The sequence below is a fragment of the Phoxinus phoxinus genome (assembly GCF_949152265.1).
Source record: "Phoxinus phoxinus genome assembly, chromosome: 7".
NCBI classification, from domain to species: domain Eukaryota; kingdom Metazoa; phylum Chordata; class Actinopteri; order Cypriniformes; family Leuciscidae; genus Phoxinus; species Phoxinus phoxinus.
Genome location: NC_136882.1, coordinates 27,469,236 through 27,493,642, shown reverse-complemented (window position 1 = coordinate 27,493,642; position 24,407 = coordinate 27,469,236). Strand labels below are relative to the sequence as shown.

At 40.4% G+C, this 24,407-nt stretch overlaps 1 protein-coding gene across 1 annotated transcript; it reads left to right on the top strand.

Annotated features, from left to right (window-relative positions):
- Positions 1-30: 30 nt before the first annotated feature.
- Positions 31-17,179, top strand: gatd3 (glutamine amidotransferase class 1 domain containing 3). The gene is made up of 8 exons (XM_079618357.1): positions 31-112; positions 10,778-10,882; positions 11,858-11,910; positions 13,921-14,034; positions 14,188-14,307; positions 14,492-14,584; positions 16,171-16,327; positions 16,625-17,179. The coding sequence occupies exons 1-8, from the start codon at positions 104-106 to the stop codon at positions 16,751-16,753; spliced, it is 780 nt and encodes a 259-aa protein (XP_079474483.1). The 5' UTR covers positions 31-103; the 3' UTR covers positions 16,754-17,179.
- The last annotated feature ends 7,228 nt before the right edge of the window (positions 17,180-24,407 follow it).

The following is a 24,407-nucleotide window of genomic DNA, read 5'->3' as shown; positions in this document are numbered from 1 at the left end:
TAAACTGTAGGTGGCGATATGTTTCTATGTTTTTCCATTCGTCAGTAACGCCGAAGAAGGCAATATTGGTCCTCCATGTCCAGTATCCTCCTCACTCCGCACTATGCTCCGCTATGGCAAGCCGTTTTAGCTTAAATTGTACCCAGCATTACTCGTCGTAATTGCATTTTTACTAGTAAGAATTCAATTGTAGAGCTCTCCAATTCAATTCTTACTAGTAACAATTAAAATTAGAGATCTCTCAAATTCAATTATTACTAGTAAAAATTACAATTAGAGAGCTCTACAATTCAATTCCTACTAATAATAATGTAATTGCAGAGCTCTGTAATTGAATTATAGAGCTCTGCAATTGCATACTTACTAGTAAGAATTCAATTAGAGAGCTCTACAATTCAATTCTTACTAGTAGCAATTACAATTAGAGAGCTCTATAATTCAATTATTACTAGTAAAAATTACAATTCAGAGCTCTACAATTCAATTATTACTGGTAATAATTGCATTAGAGAGCTCTTTAATTAAATTACAGAGCTCTGCAATTGCATTATTACTAGTAAGAATTTAATTAGAGAGCTCTCTAAATCAGTTTTTACTAGTAATAACTGCATTAGAGAGCTCTCTAATTGAATTGTTACTAGTAATAATGCAATTGCAGAGCTCTGTAATTTAATTAGATTGTAATTATTACTAGTAAAAACTGAATTAGAGAGCTCTACAATTCAATTCTTACTAGTAACAATTACAATTGGAGAGCTCTTTAATGCAATTATTACAAGTAAAAACTTGTATTCATTAGATGCAAAACAGATTGCACCCATTTCATACTTTTCAAAATAAAAGCCCTGTTAGGCGTGGTTAGATATAACAAATTGCATTCATATTAGGCTACTGTTATGACGACGACTGAGGGATAGGAGCCAACATCTTCAACCATGTTTTTAATTGAAAAACATATATTTCTGGTATATAACCTGTGTTCTTTCCATAGACCGTATAAAGGTTCTTTTAATGACTTAACTTCCTTCCATTTTGTTCTCTCGGATGTGTCATTGCTTGTGTTGCACGAGTGCCCACTACTGGCTGATACCTTGGAATGGGTTGGAAATGTAATGGCCTCAGCACTTAATCAATTGGAATTCGCTATGGAGATTTGTTATTTCGTTTTTTTCATTGTAGGCCTATTTGTTTTACGCACCATTCGATAGGCCTGTATAAATGGTTGAGCTGTTGGATAAAATAATAATAATATTAATAATAATTACACAAATGAAAACGTGTACACAATGAAATAACTGTTTAAAAAAGTTATCTTAGTAGTTTTTTTTAATGCTTCAACTTTACAAACATGGTAATCCCAGAATATAACACATCATGTACAACCTTAGGTTGTTCATAATCCGTAACAAAATGATCCAAAGCTGGAGTTAAACGCAGTCATGCGCGGTCACTTTTGATGTTGTTTTTTTGTTTCAGGGCGCGCATTTATCCGGTGCTGTGACGAAGGACGACCTCATCAGGCAGATAAAACTGGCTGCTTGAGAATCAGCCAATCAGGAGCGGCACTGCGCTCTGCGGCTCGCGGAAGGAGACAGTTTAACTTTCAGTTTCAGGAAAGTTTGAAAGAGAGCGCTGGCGTTGAAAGACTGTGTAGGCTATATTTATATAGTTAATATAAGATAGTGTTGCTGTACTTATTTATAAGTTCCTAGAATTGTGTGCGTGCAACTACCAGTAAGTATATTGATGTTTGTTGTTAGTTTTACCTCAGGATAATGTTACGTTATAATGGCGAACGGAGTTTCGCGCCGTCCGTGTGTTTAATTGTTGAGAACGTTAATTAATGGATGTGTTGCTCTGCAAGCCTTACATGTCTCAATTGAAATAACGTCTGTTGTTCTTGCACAATGTGTAATGTTTATTTTAAGGAGTAATTCTGCAGCGTAATTATTATATGTTCAGCTGAATTTAGAATATTGTATATTGTTGCAGTTAATGTGCAGCAAATTAATCTTTGAACAGGGATATAGTGTACTCTGCATTTCTTAGTTTGTATTTGCTTAGTAATAGCATTTATTATAACACTGCATTTAAGTCATACATAACACAATTATAATTGAATTACTTGATTATGTTTGTTTTATTATATACTTGCAAAACATGGAATGATTATTTGACATTTATATAGAGAGTATACATTTACTGATTTATGCCTGTATCTCTGTTTCAGAACCACACACATTTAAACCTTTATTTTAATAAAACACCTAAACGGAACATCTTGTCTGCATTCTAATCGATGCCCCCTGGTGGCCACAACTCTTTAAAGACTCAGTCAAATTATACAGTCCTTTTCAATCATCAAAACATTTGGTCCTTCGAGCCGGATTCAGCGTGGTCACCGTGGGATTGTTTTAGAGATGTTCTCGGATCAGTATACACGCCCTGTAGATGCCAGACCCCGCCGAGAGACCCGGCGACCAGCCTGGATGGAAGACTATGACATCCCCCTCCAAGCATTGCAGCCGCCCTCTCGTTTGCCTCATCAAGCGGCTAATCTGTCAGAGCAACAGCGGCTCTACGACAGTATGGTTAGATTCCCAGAGAGACACGTCAGGATGACGCCTCTCACACCACCATTGCTGCATGAGGACGGGAGTGTCATGCGGGGAGCGGAAGCTGCCTATCCACACCAGTTTGGGTATACAGAACCCCTCTTTCAGAGTACGCCTGCCTCTGCCCGATCGAGGCCTGCCCCAGAAACAGCGCCTGAGATCCTTGAAGCTCTTTATAAGCTGAGGGAAGATAATCAAAGGCTGCAGCAACAGGTAATGGACATGCACATGCGACTTGACACCCGTACTTCCCTTCCAGACCTAGCAGCACTGCGACATACAGCCCTCTCACCTTTCCCTACACCAGCTCCTCCCCAACAGCAGCATAACATAGAGCAGGATGGTGGTGCGTACCACCACACGCCAATCCCGCCACCTTTGCAAGTTGTTGGTCTCACTCTGCCTCCGGATGATGACGACTGGCCACCGCCACCACCCCCAGTAGCTGACAACGTTTATCAGCCATCATCACAGGACCTTATGGCAGAACTCATAACAGCACTGAAAGACATTAGGACGACACGTCAGCAGGAGTCTCCCAGTCACCCTGAGCCCCATCATCCAGTGCCCAGGGTACAGACACCAGAGTACTGTGTACCCTACACCCCACAAAGATGTGAGTCGCTGCCCGGAGAGCTGCAACCCTTCCACCACCATGAGACAGTGTACCGCGGGCCTAAACCCACAATCCCTGCATTCACCAAAGGGGATCCAAGAGAGTTCGCCAGGCTTAAGGTCGCTCTGGAGAACCTATTGCCTGTAGACGCTACAGAGCGCTTTAAATACCAGATCCTGGTGGACCACCTGAAGTATGAGGAGGCACTTCTAATAGCGGACTCATACACTAACTCATTGCAGCCCTACACTGACACTATGACAAGCCTAATTGAGCATTATGGACAGCCTCACCAGCTAGCTCTCAGGAAAATAGCTGATCTAATGGAGGCCCCTAATATTGCACGTGGTGACTCCAGTGGGTTTAAGCGGTTCGCCTTGAAAGTGAGAGCACTGGTGGCAATGTTAGACCAGCTTGGGGACAGTGGAAAGACTGAGCTTCACTGTGGTTCACATGTGACACGGCTGCTGTCTAAATTGCCTCATGATATACGGGCTGAATTTAAGAGGTTCCTGTACCCAATGCGTGTTACAATCCCAAGCCTATTGCACTTTTCTGACTGGCTTGACTACGAGCTGAAGATGCAAGAGACGGTGTATGAGCCTTTAACCGGTGAAGACAAGAGCAGAGCAGGACCCAGGACAGAGCGCCGCCGCGACGCAAAGAATGGCAAGAGCACCAACATCATGCACACCACAGACCAACCTGAGAGCACACCGACAGTAGAGAAGGCCTCATCTAGCACCAAGCAGCCAGAGAGGACAGCATACTGCCCTTACTGCTCTAACACGCAACACTTCCTAGATAAGTGTGCAAACTTTGCACAGCTTACAGTGGAACAGATAACAGCGTGGATCAAGACCAACAAAAGGTGCTGGCGATGCGGTCGCACACACCAGGCTGCGCAGTGCCGTCTGAAAATTACATGTCACAAGTGTAAGGGGAGACATTTGCAAGCTCTGCATGAAGTTAATATAAAACCTGCAGCTGAGGATACATCCTGCCTCATCAGCACAACTAATGAAGTCCTGTACGTGGACAGGCGGGCTGGATGCAGCCAGGTCCTACTGAAAGTGAGTAAAGTGCTGCTGCGTAATGGTGAACACACCTTGGAGACATTTGCCATCCTTGACGATGGGTCGGAGCGGACGATTCTCCTCCCTGCAGCAGCGCAGAGCCTTAAGCTTACTGGTGAGCCAGAAAATCTGATCCTCAGAACCGTTCGGCAGGACATCAGGGTTCTGCACGGTACTGCAGTGTCGTTCTCCATCTCCCCAGTAGACCATCCAAAGAAGTCCTTTAAGATATACAGAGCATTCACTGCTGATCAACTGGGTCTGGCTGAGCACACTTACTCGATGAAGGCACTTCAGAAGAAGTACAAACATTTAAGAGGCCTCCCTCTCCAGACAATTAACAGAGTAAAACCATTGCTGTTAATCGGGTCAGATTATACCCACTTAATCACTCCAGTGGAGCCTGTGCGTTTGGGACCCCACGGGGGACCAGCCGCAGTGAAGACAAAGTTGGGATGGACACTTCAGGGGCCGACCAGGTACAGCAAGCAGCAGGCAACATCACAACAGTGCCTGCACGTCTCCACCCTCTCACCCACTAACGAGCTTCTACAGAGTGTAGAGAGATTGTGGCAGCTGGATGTTCTGCCCTACAGGAGTGAAAAGCTTGTCACACGCTCCAGGCAGGATCAGGAAGCAGTCCGCCTGCTGGAGGCAATGACCACACGAGTAGAGGTTGATGGAATTCAGCGCTACGCTACTCCCCTCATCAGGGTGAAAAACATGCCGCAGCTTCAGGCACCTAAGGAGGCTGTGCTAGCTAATCTCCGCAGTACAGAGAGGCGCCTACTGCGAGACCCTCAAAGAGCAGCCGCATACTGTGCAGAGATTGAAAAGCTGGAAAAGGCGGGCTATGCAGTTAAAGTGTCAGAAGAGGAGCTGAGCAAAGCAGCCGAGTCCTGGTTCATCCCACATCACATGGTGAGCCATAACGGAAAGAACAGGATTGTGTTCAACTGTTCCTTCAGGTATAAGGGAAAAAACCTCAATGAGTTGCTGTTGCCTGGGCCCACCTTAAGTTCCAGTCTACTGGGTGTACTGCTTCGCTTCAGAGAGCATGCAATTGCTGTCAGCAGCGATATCAAAGGCATGTTTCATCAGGTGAGGCTGCTCCCAGTGGACAAGCCCTTGCTGTGCTTCCTGTGGCGAGACCTGAAGACAGAGGAACCACCCAGCATCTACACATGGCAAGTCCTTCCATTTGGCACCACATGTAGCCCCTGTTGTGCAACTTTTGCACTGCATAAACATGTGTTTGATCACAGTCAGCCGGGTGAAGATGTTCGAGTGTCGACAGAACGATCTTTTTATGTTGACAACTGTCTGCAAAGCCTCCCATCTGTGGAAGAAGCCCGTCATCTGGTCGACAAACTGACCTCACTATTGGCTACAGGTGGATTTGAGTTACGCCAGTGGGCCAGTAATACCCCTGAGGTCATCAGCCACCTGCCCAAAGAAGCAAGATCTGAGAGCAGTGAGTTGTGGCTCAACGAGTCAGGTACTGACCCACAGGAGCTCGCCCTGGGACTCCGCTGGCTCTGCAATTCAGACACATTAAGGTATAAATACCGTATGCTGGACCAACCCACACCCACCATGCGAAACATATACAGAGTCCTGGCACGACTGTTCGACCCCCTGGGATTTATAGTCCCCTTCACTACTCGGGCCAAGGTCCTGGTGCAGCACTTGTGGGACAAACAGAGAGACTGGGATGATCCGTCACTGCCTGAGGATGTGCTGCAGCCATGGCTGACGTGGGAGGAAGAATTGCAGCATCTCTCCCAGATTCTACTGCCTCGCTGCTATGTGAGCCCTGAGATGAACACTTCAAACCTCCAGAGAGACCTACACATTTTTGCTGATGCGTCAGAGAAGGCATATGGCTCAGTGGCCTATCTGCGGACGGAGAGCTCACACGGCCGTGTGGAAGTGTCTTTCCTGACTGCTAGATCCAGAGTGGCCCCGAAGAAGCAGCAATCAATACCAAGGCTGGAACTGTGTGCTGCCCTGACAGCTGCACAGTTAGCTGCACTACTACAAAGAGAACTGACTGTGAATATCCGTAATGTTATCCTCTGGACAGACTCCACAACAGTACTCACATGGCTTCAGTCCGACTCCTGTCGGTACAAGGTATTCGTGGGAACACGGGTAGCTGAAATCCAGGAGCTGACTGATGTCCGGGCCTGGAGATATGTGGATTCTGCCAACAACCCAGCTGATGACATAACGCGGGGAAAAACACTGCTGGAACTAGCTGGTAAGAACAGGTGGAGTCAGGGCCCTGCCTTCCTACAACAGTCACCTGAAGTCTGGCCTACACAGCCAGCCACAGAGGTGACAGAGAATTCTGCTGAGCTGCGAAAGCCCACTGTATGCTGTCTCACTACAATCATTCAGACTTCTCTGCTACCAAATGCTGATCAGTTTTCCTCGTTCAGAGCGCTGACAGAGGCGGTTGCACAATCTAGCCCTGTGTCATCTGTGAGCCCTGTCAGTCTTTCTGCTGATGACTACCAAGAAGCAGAGAGAGAAGTATTGAGACGAGCCCAGCAAGACAGCTTTGCTGAGGAGCTCAGCCTCTTGAGTACCGGTAAGCCAGTAGCTGCCACCAGTAGGCTGATCTCCCTAGCACCAGAATATGACAAGACTATGAGACTCATCCGGGTTGGAGGAAGGCTCCGCCGCAGCCACCAGCTAGAGCCAGATTCTATTCACCCAGTGGTCCTGGACCATCGGCATAAAGTGACCCAGCTCATCATCCAGGACATGGACAAGAGCCTTCGCCATCCAGGATCAGAGCGCCTTTTTGCAGAGCTGCGGCGAAAATACTGGATTTTGCATGGCCGTGAAGCTGTTAAGCGCCACCAGCACTCCTGTCCGGACTGCCAGAGATGGAGAGCCTCTCCAGTCGTGCCCAAGATGGCAGACCTCCCACAGTCCAGACTACGGCTGCTGAAGCCCCCGTTCTTCTCTACGGGTATGGACTGCTTCGGGCCTTTCACAGTGAAGATTGGCCGTCGTCACGAGAAGAGATGGGGCATATTATTTAAATGCCTGACAACGCGTGCTGTGCATGTGGATGTTCTGTCCAGTATGGACTCGGATTCCTTTCTGATGGCCCTCCGCCGCTTTATTGCACGAAGGGGTAAACCAGCAGAGCTCCGGTCCGACCAGGGAACTAATTTTAAGGGAGGTGAAAGAGAACTCCAGGAGGCTTTCAGGTCATTACACCCTACACTCCAGGCTCATCTGGCTAAACAGCAGATTAGGTTTCAGTTTAACCCCCCAAGTGCACCACATTTTGGAGGAGTCTGGGAAAGGGAAGTGAGGTCTGTTAAAGCTGCACTGTATGCCACCATTCAGTCACAGACTGTCCCCGAAGAGGTCCTGCGGACAGTACTTATTGAAGTGGAGGGAATTTTAAACTCCAAGCCTCTGGGTTACGTGTCTACAGACGTGGCTGATGCTGACCCAGTGACCCCCAACTTGCTCCTCATGGGGCGGCTCGACCCCTCTTTACCACAGGCGGTGTATGCTGAGTCTGAGCTCCTGAGTCGCCGCCGCTGGAGACATACTCAGGTGCTGGCTGACCAGTTTTGGTCCCACTTTATTCGACACTACCTCCCGACTCTTCAGACTCGCTCCAAGTGGCACAAGGACCCTGCACAGCTGCAAACTGGAACCGTAGTGATGGTGGTGGACCCACAGTTGCCAAGAGCGCAGTGGCCTTTAGGTCATGTCACTGAGGTTATTCCAGGAACTGATGGGAGAGTCAGGACTGCAGTAGTCAAGGTCAAGGACAAAATCTACACCAGACCTGTCGCTCGCCTTGTAGCTCTGCCTGCCATACCAGACACTGATACGGTCAGTCCGTCTTAGAATGTGTAACAATACACTCAAATTTAGTGTAACAAATTTGGGGGCGGCTGTGACGAAGGACGACCTCATCAGGCAGATAAAACTGGCTGCTTGAGAATCAGCCAATCAGGAGCGGCACTGCGCTCTGCGGCTCGCGGAAGGAGACAGTTTAACTTTCAGTTTCAGGAAAGTTTGAAAGAGAGCGCTGGCGTTGAAAGACTGTGTAGGCTATATTTATATAGTTAATATAAGATAGTGTTGCTGTACTTATTTATAAGTTCCTAGAATTGTGTGCGTGCAACTACCAGTAAGTATATTGATGTTTGTTGTTAGTTTTACCTCAGGATAATGTTACGTTATAATGGCGAACGGAGTTTCGCGCCGTCCGTGTGTTTAATTGTTGAGAACGTTAATTAATGGATGTGTTGCTCTGCAAGCCTTACATGTCTCAATTGAAATAACGTCTGTTGTTCTTGCACAATGTGTAATGTTTATTTTAAGGAGTAATTCTGCAGCGTAATTATTATATGTTCAGCTGAATTTAGAATATTGTATATTGTTGCAGTTAATGTGCAGCAAATTAATCTTTGAACAGGGATATAGTGTACTCTGCATTTCTTAGTTTGTATTTGCTTAGTAATAGCATTTATTATAACACTGCATTTAAGTCATACATAACACAATTATAATTGAATTACTTGATTATGTTTGTTTTATTATATACTTGCAAAACATGGAATGATTATTTGACATTTATATAGAGAGTATACATTTACTGATTTATGCCTGTATCTCTGTTTCAGAACCACACACATTTAAACCTTTATTTTAATAAAACACCTAAACGGAACATCTTGTCTGCATTCTAATCGATGCCCCCTGGTGGCCACAACTCTTTAAAGACTCAGTCAAATTATACAGTCCTTTTCAATCATCAAAACAGGTGCCACGCCCCTTTCATTAAACAGAGAACAAATGGAAGCGTTATCCGTGATTAATGCAGTCAGAAGAAAGATTTTATCTATTAAAAGAAATTTTATTCGTGGGAACTGCACGCTTTATGATTTAAGGGTGATCGACTCGTTGCTTAACAATGTACAGAGAATAAGCCATGATGATTTGGAGAAATACAGTGATCTCCTTGACAGCCTATTACGGACAGCCATCACCTCCTGACTGCTGCAACTCTTGTCGAACACGCGAAACTGCGCTTAAAACGCGATCAAATGCAGATAATGCAGCCTGCTGTGTTCCGTCGCCACCTTGTACTTCGTCCATTTTGATAATGTCTGTGCGCCAATTTTTCCCGCCTGCCTATTTATACCTGCCAGATGAATAAACATGAGGCACTATTATCATAATGAGATGGCACTGAATAGTGAGCTCTCTAATTCAACTGTTACTAGTAGGAATAGCTATTGTAGAGCTCTCTAACTGAATTGTTACTAGTAAGAATTTATTTCGAGAGCTCTCTAATTGTAATTATTACAATTTACAATTAGTAACAATTTAATTAAAGATCTCTGCAATTGAGTTGTTACTAGTAATAATTGAATTTAAAAGCTCTGCAATTGAGTGGTTACTAGTAAGAATTTAATTGGAGAGCTCTCTAATTGTAATTCTTACTAGTAACAATTGAAATAGAGAGCTCTCTAATTGAATTAAAGACCTCTGCAATTGAGTTGTTTCTAGTAAGAATGCAATTGCAGAGCTCTTGAATTCAATTCTTACTAGTATCAATTACAATTAAAGAGCTCTACAATTCAATTATTACTAGTAAGAATGCAATTGTAGAGGTCTTCAATTAAATTAGAGAGCTCTCTAATTGAATTGTTACTAGTAAGAATGCAATTGCAGAGCTCTTTATTTCAATTCTTACTAGTAACAATTACAATTAAAGAGCTCTACAATTCAATTATTACTAGTAACAATTACAATTAGAGAGCTCTCTAATTAAATTGTTACTAGTAAGAATGCAATTGCAGAGCTCTTTAATTCAATTACAGAGCTCTGCAATTATACATATCTTTAATTCGTTTTTTTACTAGTAAAAATTCAATTAGAGAGCTCTGTAATTGCATTCTTACTAGTAATAATTGAATTGTAGAGCTCTCTAATTGTAATTGTTACTAGTAATAATTGAATTGTAGAGCTCTTTAATTGTAATTGTTACTAGTAATAATTGAAATGTAGAGCTCTCTAATTGAATTGTTACTAGTAATAATTCAATTGTAGAGCTCTGTAATTGGAATTCTTACTAGTAACAATTCAATTGTAGAGCTCCATAATTAAAAATGAATGGAAGTCAATGGAGACATATGACTCGTAAAAAATAATTTGTAGAGCTCTCTAATTGGAATTGTTACTAGTAATAAATTAATTGTAGAGCTCTCTAATTGGAATGGTTACTAGTAATAATTGAATTAGAGAGCTCTCTAATTTTAATTGTTACTAGTAAGAATTTAATTGTAGAGCTCTCTAATTGTAATTTTTACTAGTAAGAATTGAATTGGAGAGCTCTACAATTGAATTCTTACTAGTAAAAATGCAATTACGACGAGTAATGCTGGGTACAATTTAAGCTAAAACGGCTTGCCATACTCCGCACCATGTTTGTTCTACGCTCGCTGTTCCGTACTGCGCACTTCAGATATGCGGCTGCTGCTCAGTTTCATGCATCTTCAAACTGCAGTAGCGCAAAAGTAGCTGTTGTAAGTAGTTATGCAGACCAAACTGGCGTTGCACGTGACTGTTGTTGGCGCTCGATGTCAAAAATACATAAAGCTACACGTTTTAGAGTCCCATTTTAGAGCTGCATTGTGTGAAATTAATATATTTCATGAACATCTGCATTTCAGTGGAGGTTTTACTGTGTTCTGAAAGTAACGTTAGTTTATTTCTCAGTTCTGCTAGGGGTCCTTCATGTCACCCTGTGTAAGTTGGTCATTTGCATAAAACAGTAGAAATCAGTGACAGTATTGAGATTAATTAATGCGTGTAACGTTACGAGAAGGTAGTCATTGTCAGGTAGTTATCTCAGAATAAACCCCGCAACAATGAGCACAGCAACCATATTACTGTAATATTAATACTTAAGTTCTTGTTTAATAAGTTCTTGTTGATAAATGAGACGAAGATGGCGCCAGTTGCGTTTGTAATACATGCAAGAAGTAAAAAACGAATTAAGTCCCTGGTGAGACATGAAAGTACAGCCACCAGTATCATTAAAGGGATAGTTCACCCAAAAATGAAAATGTTGTCATTACTTACCCTCATGTTGTTCCAAACCTGTTTGAGTTGATGTCTTCTGTTGAACATAAAAGAAGATATTGTTAAGAATGTTGGTAACCAGGCAGTTGACGGCACACATTGACTTCCATAGTATTTTTTCCTATATTGAAGTCAATGGGTGCCGTCAACTGTCTGGTTACCAACATTCTTCAAAATATATTATTTTGTGTTCAACAGAAGAAAGAACCCCATACAGGTTTGGAACAACATGAGGGTAAGGAATGAATTTTTTTTTTTTTTTTTGGGTGAACTATCTTTAAGACAGATGAACATTGATCTATCGGTTTTAAATAATCCGGAAAGCTTTTAATATGTTTTTGTTTACTGCTCTCCAGCTCACAAAACACACGCCGACAAGAGTTCTGAGTTCTAGCTTTTAATCTTTTATTTATCAGGTGTTGTCTGGATGTGGTGTTTACGATGGCACTGAAATCCACGAGGCATCAGCGTAAGTAACTTACTAGTTTTTTTTTTTTAAATGTCTATACTATTTTTCTTTCTTTAGTTATTCAGCGGATTCACAAAAATCTAGTTCTATAAGGGACAGAAGGTTTCTTTGTTGCATGGATTTTATGCCAAGTTTGACTTTATAGGGCCTAGGACAACCTGTCCAAACTCGGTCGTGGAGGGTCTGTCCTGCAGAGTTTAGCATCAATTTACCTCAACATGGTAAAGGCCTGGAAGTTTCTAATATGCCTAGTAAGACCTTACTGTATTTAGCTGGTTCTGTTGTTTAATTGGGATTGGAGCTTAAAGGGCATATTGCAGGTTAGAGTACCCAGTGCGCCAATGTATAGAACAATAATGTAGGAACTAGATTTAAATATAAACATATACTTTTAAAACGCTATTTAGGCTTCTGGAGTCGTTTTTGTGAGAAAATTTTACTTCCGCATTTGAAAACCGCCAAACCGGAAGTGACGTAGCATGGGGGAGAGCGGTCAAAGTAAACAATAGGAAAGCAATGGATCGCAATGACAGTTCGGACGCTGAGGAAATTGTAGCCTAAATGTTTACTCGTATGACAGACCTCAGCCATATAATTATGAGCCTGATATGAAGCCAAGAGAGTAGACAGGCCAGCATTAGACAAAACAACGGTCAGAGGAGACGCATTGAGCTGTGATGTGAGGAGAACGGGGCAGGAGTCGGGTCTCGATGAGAGAACAGTGTTAGCTTATAGATGTATTCACGTTAGCCGACGATATGTATAACACTATACTTAGATCACAATATTGTAATTATGTGTCAGGCAATAGCAAAGCTAGTATTTAGACCCTTACCTGCATGTGTGTGTCAGCCATTAGGAGACAGTTTCCAGAGAAAGAGGGACATTATAAAGGCTTTGAATGGCCCCACTTGGTGATAATGAATAAAAAAATAATCACAATCACAACTTTCTTACTGTATAAAATTTTTATATGTAGAAACAGCCAACACAAACATTAAAATTCGGAGTACAGATTGAAAATGAACATTATATTATATTATAATAATAATAAGTGTCGGCTGCAGACTTGCAAGACATTACAAGTTTATGGAGGATACGTTAAATAAATAAATTAAGACAAGGCACATTTTGTAAAACAAATGTACAATAAGTGATCTATGACGGATCCGTGACCGTCATGTTTCCCACCGGTGGCCGACCCACATGCTGACGGCGGACCGGGCGACCCGATGAAGGAGCCGGGACAGTGTGCACATATCGCCGTCATCATATAACGTAACGTTAACTCATCATATCGCCGGGATTATAATCATGCAGTCTATAGTGAACGCTACACACTACCGCGTTTTTCAAAGCAGACGCAGAAGCGAAGTCCCATCTCTTACCCTGCACAAAACGCACACAAACACGGAAGAAAGCACCGTCCTTTATCTTGTTCGGAAACCTGTGGACTCGATGTTCTGACAGGCCATAATTCACAGTCATTTATCACGATAATTATTAATTGAAATACAATAACCACCGAAAACACACTGAATCACGACCGCTTCAACATAATACCAGCCTATTCTGCACTGAGCGAACGCAGAGCCGGCAAACGACTCCCCGTTGTGACGTAATATGACGCGGTGGTGAAAAAAAAGCGCTTTTTCAACACGGTCAAGGAAACGGTCACGTTTTCTACTAAATTTGTGCCCTTATGTCTGGCAAAACAATTTTTAATCATGCATTTACTCTTCATATGGTATTTTCATACAAGGTTATATATTAATTCTGAAAAAAAAAAACCCTGCAATATGCCCTTTAATTTAGCAGGACAGTGGCCTTACAGGAGCAGGATTGGACACCCCTGCTTTAGGAGTTCGCTACTACCGTAAAATTTGTCAGAATTTCAGATTTTTTTTCTCTCTCAGTGAAATCCAAATGTGTGTCTTTATGCATCAGAGCTATTGCTTGAACTTTTCTTTTGCATGAATACTCGTTTATGCTGTATGTTTGTGTATGTAGAATCCTTGTGCATCTAAGTCGGGGAGGTGCAGAGGTTCAGATGTTTGCTCCTGATGTGTCTCAGATGCATGTGATAGACCACAGCAAAGGTCAACCAGTGGAGACAGAGTCAAGGTGAAGTGTCCTCTCAGAAATTCTGTGTAAAGATTACACTGTCAAAACAATTCATTATACCTTAGCATATCTGTACACTTTTGTGTTTTTGTTACTGTAGGAGTTACAATTAACAACACATTATTAACTCGCTCAACTTTTCTTTTTATATAGGAACGTCTTATCAGAATCGGCGCGTATCGCAAGGGGCAACATCACTGACCTGGCAAAACTGAGTGCCAGTAATCATGATGCGATCATCTTCCCTGGTGGTTTCGGTGCAGCTAAAAACCTGTGAGTGCTGTGACTAAATGTGATAAACTGGACTTGCCAAAGAAAGTTTCAAAGATAAAACCAATGCTAAAAACTTTTTTGATAAACATTGTTTGCATTTAGATATATTTTAATTTGCCACTGACATTCCTTTTGTAGCCCTCATCTCTCTGTATATTGTCTTCTGCATCTTTACCATCATCAGGTCAACATTTGCTATTGATGGGAAGGACTGTAAAGTGAATAAGGAAGTGGAGCGGGTTTTAAAGGACTTCCATAAAGCAGGAAAGCCAATTGGGTAAGTCGTTATAAATTACTATCTATATTCACCTTATTTTACAACGCAGAAGTAAGAGAATATGAATGTGAGACTTCTGATTCTTTAGCGACTATAGATAAATAACTAGAAGAATAACAATGTGCTGTAAACGGTAAAATTATTTGCGCTACAAGCCAGTGTGTTTATAATTACGAAAATGCATAACAACATGACAGCAAAGGCCAGAAAAGTTCAATTTACAAAATGCTGCGTCTGCTCTTACATTAAAAGTAAGTTAGAAAGAGCCCTAATTTGGGGTATTTTTGTGATTTTACGTGTTAAAAATGTATTGATATATGGAAATATCTTGTAATGTTGGTGTTGCAATCATTTAAAGTTATTTAAGTAAAATTTGTTACTGAGGTCTGGACAATAAAAAGGCCTAACATTGTCTTAAAGTGAAAATTAAACACTGTTACATTTTTTATCTATAATCTTATAGGTTAAAAAAAACAGAACCAGATTACAATGACTGGCGAGGTTATTAAAGTTTAACAAAATTAGGAATGCATTGTAAGTCAAGTTAACTTAAAGTGCTCTGATAAGTAAGGCCCTGTCTAAAATTTCAGTTCACAGTTATTTGTATAGCGCTTTTCACAATACATACTGTATAGTTGTTGTTTTTTTAGAAAAATGCATGCGTCTACATTACAATTTAGAGTGATCTGCTATCACAGGTGACTGTGTCCAAGACAAGTACGTTTACAAATCACACAGTTAGCTAACAATGTATTAATTTAAGGCAGAAACAATGAGCTTAAGTCGTTATTAAAAGTTGTAAACATAATGATTACAATATATAGAAATTTAGCATTGGTGCATGACAGTTAATTTACTAATTTAGAGTTGGAGTCGTCTCTTCACAGGTGTTAGGGCATCTGAAGTCTCCGTAAGAGGCTGGATCCAAACTGGAGCTGACATACTCTCTAGTTACCTCAGGATGGGCATCCCGAGATAAAACCAGAAAGCAAATTGAAAATAATTAGTGTAGCTGCTGTTCATATTAAGCAAAGATAATTGATCTGATATGACTGGTGTACAAGGTTATGAGATGTATTATGTGAATGCTTGGCTAAAAAGATGTCTTTAATTTAGATTTAAACTTGGAGAGTGAGTCTGAGCCCTGAACATTATCAGGAAGGCTATTCCAGAGTTTAGGAGCCAAATGTTAAAACACTCTCCCTCCTTTAGTGTACTTGCATATTCTAGGTACAACCAAAAGTCCAGAGTTTTGTGACCGTAAAGAGCGTGATGGATTGTAAGGCGATAGATGATCGGTTAAATACACTGGAGCTGAACCATTTAGGGCCTTTGTAATCGATACAGAACTTAATAGGTAACCAAATGGCACATTTGATGTGGACTTAATGGCCGCTGCGTGCTCCTGTCTATACAAGACTGTAGGGTGTCCCATTTTTCATTTTAGGTTTCAGAAGGGTACTTGCAAACGCCTAAAAGTTATGATGTGCTTTGAAATAAAAATAGTATATTTGTAAAATCAGACTTTATATGCATGTTTTTTTTATTTATTATAAAGCACTGACTTCTTGTCTTCTGGTCACCAGGTTGTGCTGTATATCTCCAGTGCTGGCGGCGAGAGTTCTTCCTGGTGTGGATGTGACGGTGGGTCATGAGGAGGAGGAAGGTGGGAAGTGGCCATATGCTGGTACTACACAAGCCATCACTGCACTGGGAGCCAAACATACTGTTAAAGAAGTCACCATATCCTACCTGTACAGAGTACTTCTCTTCTCCTCTCAAGTCAAAATTATGACATACTGTAATTATGAGAATCATGACATCAATTCATAATCATGACTGAGATATAAAGTCATAATCATTACATGCTAATTCATAATGAGATAAAACAATTTAAATTATGACGTACCAAGTCATAATTATGAGATAAAAAGTAGAAGATTTTAATGTCATGATTTAAACTTTTCTTATTTAATTTACTTCTCATTAATGTTATGAAAGCTGTGTTTTTCTGAATTAACCTTAACCTTCCATCCTTACGAATCACATGTGGACCAGAAGAATAAGGTGGTGACCACACCTGCATTCATGTGTGAAACGAAGTTGCACTTAATTTTTGATGGGATTGGTGCTATGGTGAGAGACGTCCTAAAGCTCAGCGGGAAGTAAAAGTTCAATCAGTATCTTTATCATGTTAACTACATAGAAATGATCACTCATATAGGATCTGTATCAGACTGTATAAATGAAAGAGTAGGCTATTTATTGCTGTGATTTGTAGTGATTTGCAAAGCAAGACGTGAAAGACTTGACAGACATTACTAATCAACCATGACAGTGTTAAATTGTATTGTGGTGAATATCCAGCAGAGGGCACTCTCTGTTTTTGCAAAAAGGAAATGTGAACTATTGTAACACTTTTAAATTTAACTTGCCATGTAAAGGAAAGCTCATCAGTTTAAAAAAACATTAGAGAATAGAGAGATTTCAGCTTAATACAGTGCACTAATAAAAGCTTCACATGTTTGTGTTCTTTGAATATATTAGACACGAGAGTTCAAATATGAAGTTTGAAATGGAAAATAAAGTAAATAATTTTCAAAAAAAAAAAATGTCAGTGGCTAGTCATTTATTAGTCACCACTTAAAAGCAGTAATGTACTAGCTGAAAAATCGAGTTTGTCAACTATTAAAGAAAAAAAAATTGAGTTTGAAATAAGTCAAGTATAACTGTATGATGGTTGTGTGCCATTCAGAATTGAGTTGAGAATGCCTTTTAAATTATACTTCAATTCTGAATTTGAATTGAGTTAACAAACTGGATGCAGAATTACAGTGCGAATGTGAATGTACACTACCATTCACAAGTTTGGGATTGGTAAGGTTTTTTATGTTTTTGAACATTTGTTGTTCATTGATTTTAGGTGTTATTTAATAGCAGACCATCTGTAATAATCTTATTTCTCTTTGCCTAGAGTATGATGTAAAAAGTGTCATAGCTTAACCCATTCTCTTACCCAAAAAAGAAGAAACTAAATATTATAATAACATTTAGTACATTTACTCCGTCTGAAATACAGATGTTCATGGTTAATTCCTAAAGTGATTGTCTATGGTTAGGAATTCAGGTGGTGAAGGGAGAAGTGTGTCCTGGAAACTGAAGAAAGACAGTGAGAAAAAAGGAAACTGGTGTGTTTAGACTAACAGGATTAGTCACGTCCAGCTAGAGGCACTCATCATCATATGGCATCACGCAAGGCTACACACACCTCAAAGAGACCTGCGGTCTGTCCACACACTCATTTCCTGAACACCCACCCGCATCTTATTGAGGTATGAGTTTATAGGCTGTGAACACACACAATATATTTGGTCATAAAATATGCCATGACTTAAACGTGTGTATATAGACATTGGGTTAAGCTGTAACACTTTTAACATCAATCTCTGTTCAAAAGATATTTTGATAACACTTGACTTAAAAGTATTCATAATGTCATATTTTATAATGCATTATAACGTTTGCAGATTCCTTGTTACATCTGAAATTGTTTTTGTAACATAAGTATTATAATGTATTATAACTGGTTACAATTATTCATGAGACCATACCATGCTTTAAGGTACATTACAAGGCATAATTAATGCATTAAACATCATTTTTTATAAATAATTTATTGTATGGTAAAGCTGAATTTTCAGCAGTCATTACTCCAATCTTCAGTGTCACATGATCCTTCAGTATCCTTCAATATGCTGATTTAGAACTCAAGAAACATTTCTTATTATCTCCGTTGGAAACCGTTGTGCTGCTAATATTCTTGTGGAATTTTTTTTATTTTTTTATTTTATTTTTTAGTTATTTGATGAATAGGAAGTTCAGGATTTATTTGAAATAGAAATCTTTTGTGACATTATAAAGGATTTTAAGGTCAACTTTGATCAATTTAATGCGTTTTCAAATGTTTTAATCAGAAGATAATTTTCCTTTCCCATCGCCGCCTCTGCTGTTGTGTGATCTGATGCTGATAGTGTCAAATTCTGGACTGGTTTCCCTCTTTTCAGTTGTATTCGGGTCAGGTCAGGCAGATGAGTCTCCCCACTGGTTACTTTAGACTTCACTCTTTCTGATGGAGGCCAGTTCTCAGACCAGGGCATCTAGTTCTTCTGTTCCCAGGCACGGCACTCTTTGATGGGAATTTCTCCCACCCACTTCCCACAGCCCAAAGAGGCTGGGCAAACAAGACCCCGTGTTCTGCCAATTTGTTCGTACAAAACGTGGGGATTTGGGGGCCTGCAGACGCTCTTACACAGACAATTGGTAAGTATTTGCCTGACAGTCTGAGATTCCTCACCCCCACCCCCTTTCTACCCATAAACACACACGCGCTTGGTGCTATTTCTATATACTCTTGGACGACGGGTTTCTTTATGCTGACTGTCAAAAAATGGCCTTGACTTACTAAGGTTTCATTGACCAGTATATGAATGATATTTTAGCCCTTTCATGTTGGTTTTTAGGTTACTCATCATAGCTGTGCTCTGCTGTTCAGTAAGGACAACAGTTTTAACCATTTTAGCCAGTATCCACATTCAAGCAGATCATCCTTGAATTTTAGAGGGTTCAAACTGGTCTAAGGCATCAAACAAATGTGCCTGCACTTTGTCTTTCATTCTCTGCAATTTGCGTTATCCCCTTAATCATAACTAATTTTACATTTCCTCCCATTCTTAAGTTGTAGTAGGGTAGTAAAAATTTAAAATCATATTTTTTTAATATATGGAACTAATCTAAGTGATTTTAGTTGAGTGAAATTGTTTTTTATATGTTTCTGTTGCTGTTTGTAACACATGAGTTTGAATATTTAAGCATAATTCACACATGGTGTGATGTAAAGCATTCAACTCACATTTGTCAAGTTTGGGTTGTGGTCACGTCTGCATCTTGACTGTCATATTTATTTATTTTTGGACATCATCCGTGTACACATAGTATGCTACGTGTAGTAGCATTGTTGAGTATAAACACACTATTTATACTACACAATTGAATGAAATATTACAGAAACAAGTACGTTTCCTTCTGTAGTTGTTTGGGCTGAGATCAAATGTGTGGACCGTGTGAGCGGTTCTGACAGCCTGTGGGATGTAAATGGGCTGAGGTCTCAGTGTATTATTGTGAGTGGGGCAGTCTATCAGGGGCCGGCCTGAGGCCCCGCAGTCCTCCTGGCATCCTGATCAGAGGATTAGCAGCATACAGCCGCAGGTCAAGAGCATGCCAGTCTCACACACTCTCTTTAACACACACTCCCACACTTGTCATTTCGCTTTCTCCCACAAACACCTTTCGCTTTCACACACGTACGCCCGGAGAGAGCATTTCTCAACCGCTCACACTTGTGCAGAAGAGGCCTGTTTGATAGCAGGCTGCGGATTAGGTTCTGTGTTCTCTTTTATTCTTATTCTGATTGGCTTATGTCCTTGAGAGGCTTTTTTACTACAGTGAGGTCGTACTAGTCCATACAATGAAAGGGATTTTTTTCTCATGACATCATATTTCCCTGTCCTATTCCATTTAAAAGTTTAAGTTATTTTTTTCACTTTAAGATGCAAGGAGAATAATTGTTTGGTTTTATGGCACTTGCATAAAAGATCAAAACATGATCAACACAACACACATTTGTATGAAATAATTGTTTGATCCATGAAAGAGTTTTCAATTATTAAAATGATAATTTAATGATAAATCATTACATATATTTTATATGTCTGTTCTCAAGTAATAAATATTATTGTTCTTTTTTCAGACATTAACCCACAATTCTACTCTATACTTTAACCACAACCGCTTTAATAGAAATGACAGCTGGTCAATGTCAAGCCGAACCTTTCGAGCTCCAGAATATAGGGGTGGGGTGGGCTGGTGTTTGACCAGAGAAGCGTGTCCTGTCTGTTAGTGTACCCCTGCACTGACCCCTGTCCATCCCTCAATAGTACAACGCCTTGTTGCCCCCAGCATGAGGTCCCAGCATCCCCTAGTTGTGATAGTGGGGGGCACACAGCAAGGGGCCTTAGAGGGGATGCGGAGTTAGCAGCTAAAATTGAGACTCACATTTCCATATGCATGCCACTGACAAGTGTTCTACTGAAAAACCCGGTACCAATACGTGCACAAGGTTGCCCAATCCAGCAAGATGGGGGGAAGAAGGGGGAGTCCGGGGGGGGGGGGGGGTTGGGCTTTAAAGGGGACTGCAATATTGTACTAATTCGTGCAAGAGACTCTCTATCAAAGCGAAAGACATACGGTAATTAACGGGGGGGAGAGGAAAGAATGGGCAGGAAGAATGAGTTTGGGAGCAAGCGGGACAGAGATGCTGATTTTGACGTGAAAATGCTTTGGTGATTAGCATATGGTGGTTTGTCCAGACCCAGTATTTACCGGCAGAATTGAATGCGTTTGCGGCATGGATGTGACTTTGTCCCTCCTAAATTTCCACAGCCACCTTTTCAGATAACCCCCCTCCCCCCTCACCTTTCAGTTTCTTTTCTTACTCTTTTCTATGGCCATTGCCTTTTTCTGCCCTCTTTTTCAATGGTGTGCATGTATAATAAAAAGGTTGTTAACAACGGCCTGGATGATTTTTATTTTTATTTTTTTAAAGATCAGTCTTGCTCCGCAATGAATGATGTGATCAGCTGACACTTATTATTAATTTTGACAAGCATTGTTACTGAAAACTGATTTGAAGAAAAAAGTTAACAGGTCCACTAAACAACCTATTAACTTAATTATTCAAATTCAAATTTTCTAATTCAGTTTTCATAGTTTAAGTCACAAAATAAATTTGGTTATTTTTGGTTTTGGCTGCAGTTTAATTAAATATAATATAAATTATAATTGATCATCAATTATATTTATTATTAATACTTTATATATATTTTTTTGTATTACTTATTACTAAATTATTATTTGTTATTATTATTTTATTATTATTATTAATAAAATGGTATTTTACATGATCAGGCATCTGTGCCTCTGTCCTCTCGCAGTAAGGTAAAGTATCTTGCACTTTTCTCTGGGACTGAAAAAGAGCAGAGCAGGTCGCCCAGTGTGGTGCCTCTCATCTTTTGTGTGCTGGTTTCCCCGTGCCAGCTTTCTGCTGTCACATTAGTGCACATCAAATACACAAGCTCAATATACTTTTGGACTTTTAGCTTTTTAGCTTGCTTCCTCTGCAAACAGGAAGTCTTTCAAACAGATTTGGTAAGTGTCATCGTGTTTGTCTTGCCTTTCTAAAGTGTCTCTCTGGGATGTTAAGTGGGAGCAAGAATCCTTCATCTAATGAACCGTTGGCAGACCCTCACCACTGAGATTTTCCCTCTTGCCAGAGAAATAGCCAGGATATACATTATTGAACTGTGTGTGTATTTTGTGTGGGTATCTGTCAGACGATTAGTGTGAGCGGTCAGCCTGTTCCAGGTTAAAGTTCATGGTCATCAGTGGTTGAGGTGGACGGCTCTCCATCTGGTGGGGACTCGGCCTCCGAGGGTCAGGGCTAAAAAAGTGTCTGCGAGCGTGGAGCTTATCTTCAAAAGTTTAGTTTGTGTTTGGCAGAACAAGTGTGAATCACATGTGTGTCCTGTGTGAGGTCTAAAGGCCTCTCCAGATTACAGTGTGTTTAGAGGCAAATTTAGCCCAAGGCTGTGCTGAATGCTCCAATCACACACTACAATACCTGTCAAGCCATTTAACCATTGACAAAAACACTGCCTCTCTCTCTCTCTCTCTCTCTCTCTCTCTCTCTCTCTCTCTCTCTCTCTCTCTCTCTCTCTCTCTCTCTCTCGCTCTCTCGCTCTCTCTCTCTCGCTCTCTCTGGCAGGTATATCTTTGGTGCTGCAGCTGCATGTCATGAATTGAATGAAAGCAGGCACTTGAGCAACCAGTACAAAGGTGAAAAAGCCTATTAATCCTTTCCACGATCATTGCACTAGCATTGCCCAATTGCATCCAGCTCAGTAATAAAATGAATCAGTGATCAAATTAATTTTGGCTCTTAAAAGCTGTATCATTTGCTCAACACAGCACATTTGGTTGCAAACAGTAGCCTACGTCTAACTTATAAATCTTCTTTTTTTTTTCTTTTTTTTTTAACACCTTCGGGCTCTGAAATGTCATGTCATTGTCATACTTTAATTTGTAATATTTTGCAAGACATGGAACAGGTAAATATAATAAAATCTTATCTAGGAAAGCCATTATGATTTTAATTTCTAGTTTGATAATATGCATAATTTTGTCAGATTAACAAACCTAAATATATCCTGTTTTAGTAATTGTAAAAAATTGGTTAATCATAACATCTCTGTCTCCATTCTGCCCACTTTATCCCTCAATTCTCTCTCTCTCTCTGGCTGTCACTGCAGCACAATGTAGGAGCATTAGTATGCTAATGAGGTGCAGGGCGACAGGTGGCCCGCTAGACAGCTCAATTAAGCAGCTCGTTAAAGGCCAAGCTAACGAAGCGGCCTGCACTGCAAGCCTCAACAAACAATGTGACTGTGCAGGCTACAAATTGGTTGTAGTGTGTGTGTGGGGCAAAGAGTTGGAGATAGAGACTGTTTTAGTGTGTGTATGTGAGTGAATGTGTAAGCAGGGGCAGTGAGTTGAAGGGAGAGACAGATTCAGTCTGTGTGTGTGTAAGGTAAATGTTTAGCAGTTAGCAGGGCTTTGTGGTGGACACAACCAATAATGGCTAATAAGAGGGGTTCTTGCTTTCACTCCTCAGGAAATTAAAAGGTAGTGGAAAAAATGGAAATCACTGGCAGACAAACCTTCCCATTTTTTCAATAATTTCACTACATCTCACTTTTTGTTATACGTTTTCTACGTATATACATACATAGATGTTTATTCATTTGTTTAATTATTTATTTAATACATTATAGCTAATATAAAATGAAAGACGATACAGATGTGGTCACTTATATCATGTGTATTCGCAATATTAATGTACATGTTAATTGCTAATACTTTTTAATCTATCATGTTACAACCAACTTTTGCTTGTTGTTGTATTGATTGTTGTATATAAACTAAATTAGGGATTCACCAACGTTAAGTTTATTGGCTAATAAATGGCCGCTAATTATTGGCTTATTCTGTAATTTGTCATCAGGGCCGTCGCTAGCGGGGCAAAAGGGGCCCCACAATTTCAACTGGAACACATTTTTTAAGGTCCAGCTATGGCCCTGTTTGTCTTAGTACTGTTCATGCAAAATAAAACACTAAACACTAAAAAAATCAAACATTTGAAAAGCTACATGTGATTGAGGCATCACAGCCATATAATGTATGAAAAATGTATATTCATTTTGAAATTTGTTGATTACATTTAACAGTGATAAAATAATTCAAGTTTTTAAAGATTAACTTTTAAGTGAACAGTATGAGCAAATAAGCATATAGCCAATTACTGATAGACAAATAAATAGAAAACCTTTGATATTGACCGATAACTGATATGGTACTGATATATTGTGTATCCTTGCATAAGATTAAACTGCAAATTAAGCATCAGGGATTTTTAGGTTAAGTTTGCAGTGAATAATTAGTTCATATTTGTTGTAATCATTTTGAACATAACTTTTTAATAATGTCTGGGATTAAATGCTTGTTAAGGATGCTTTATGTTTCTGTATGATAAACAAATAAACATTTCTTCGTGTGATCACCCTGCAAAATAACCAGGACTGGGAACGTTTGGGCAGTTCTGGGACAATATCAAAAGCTGCCGTAGTTTCTCGTGGAGGAGCATTGTTTATTG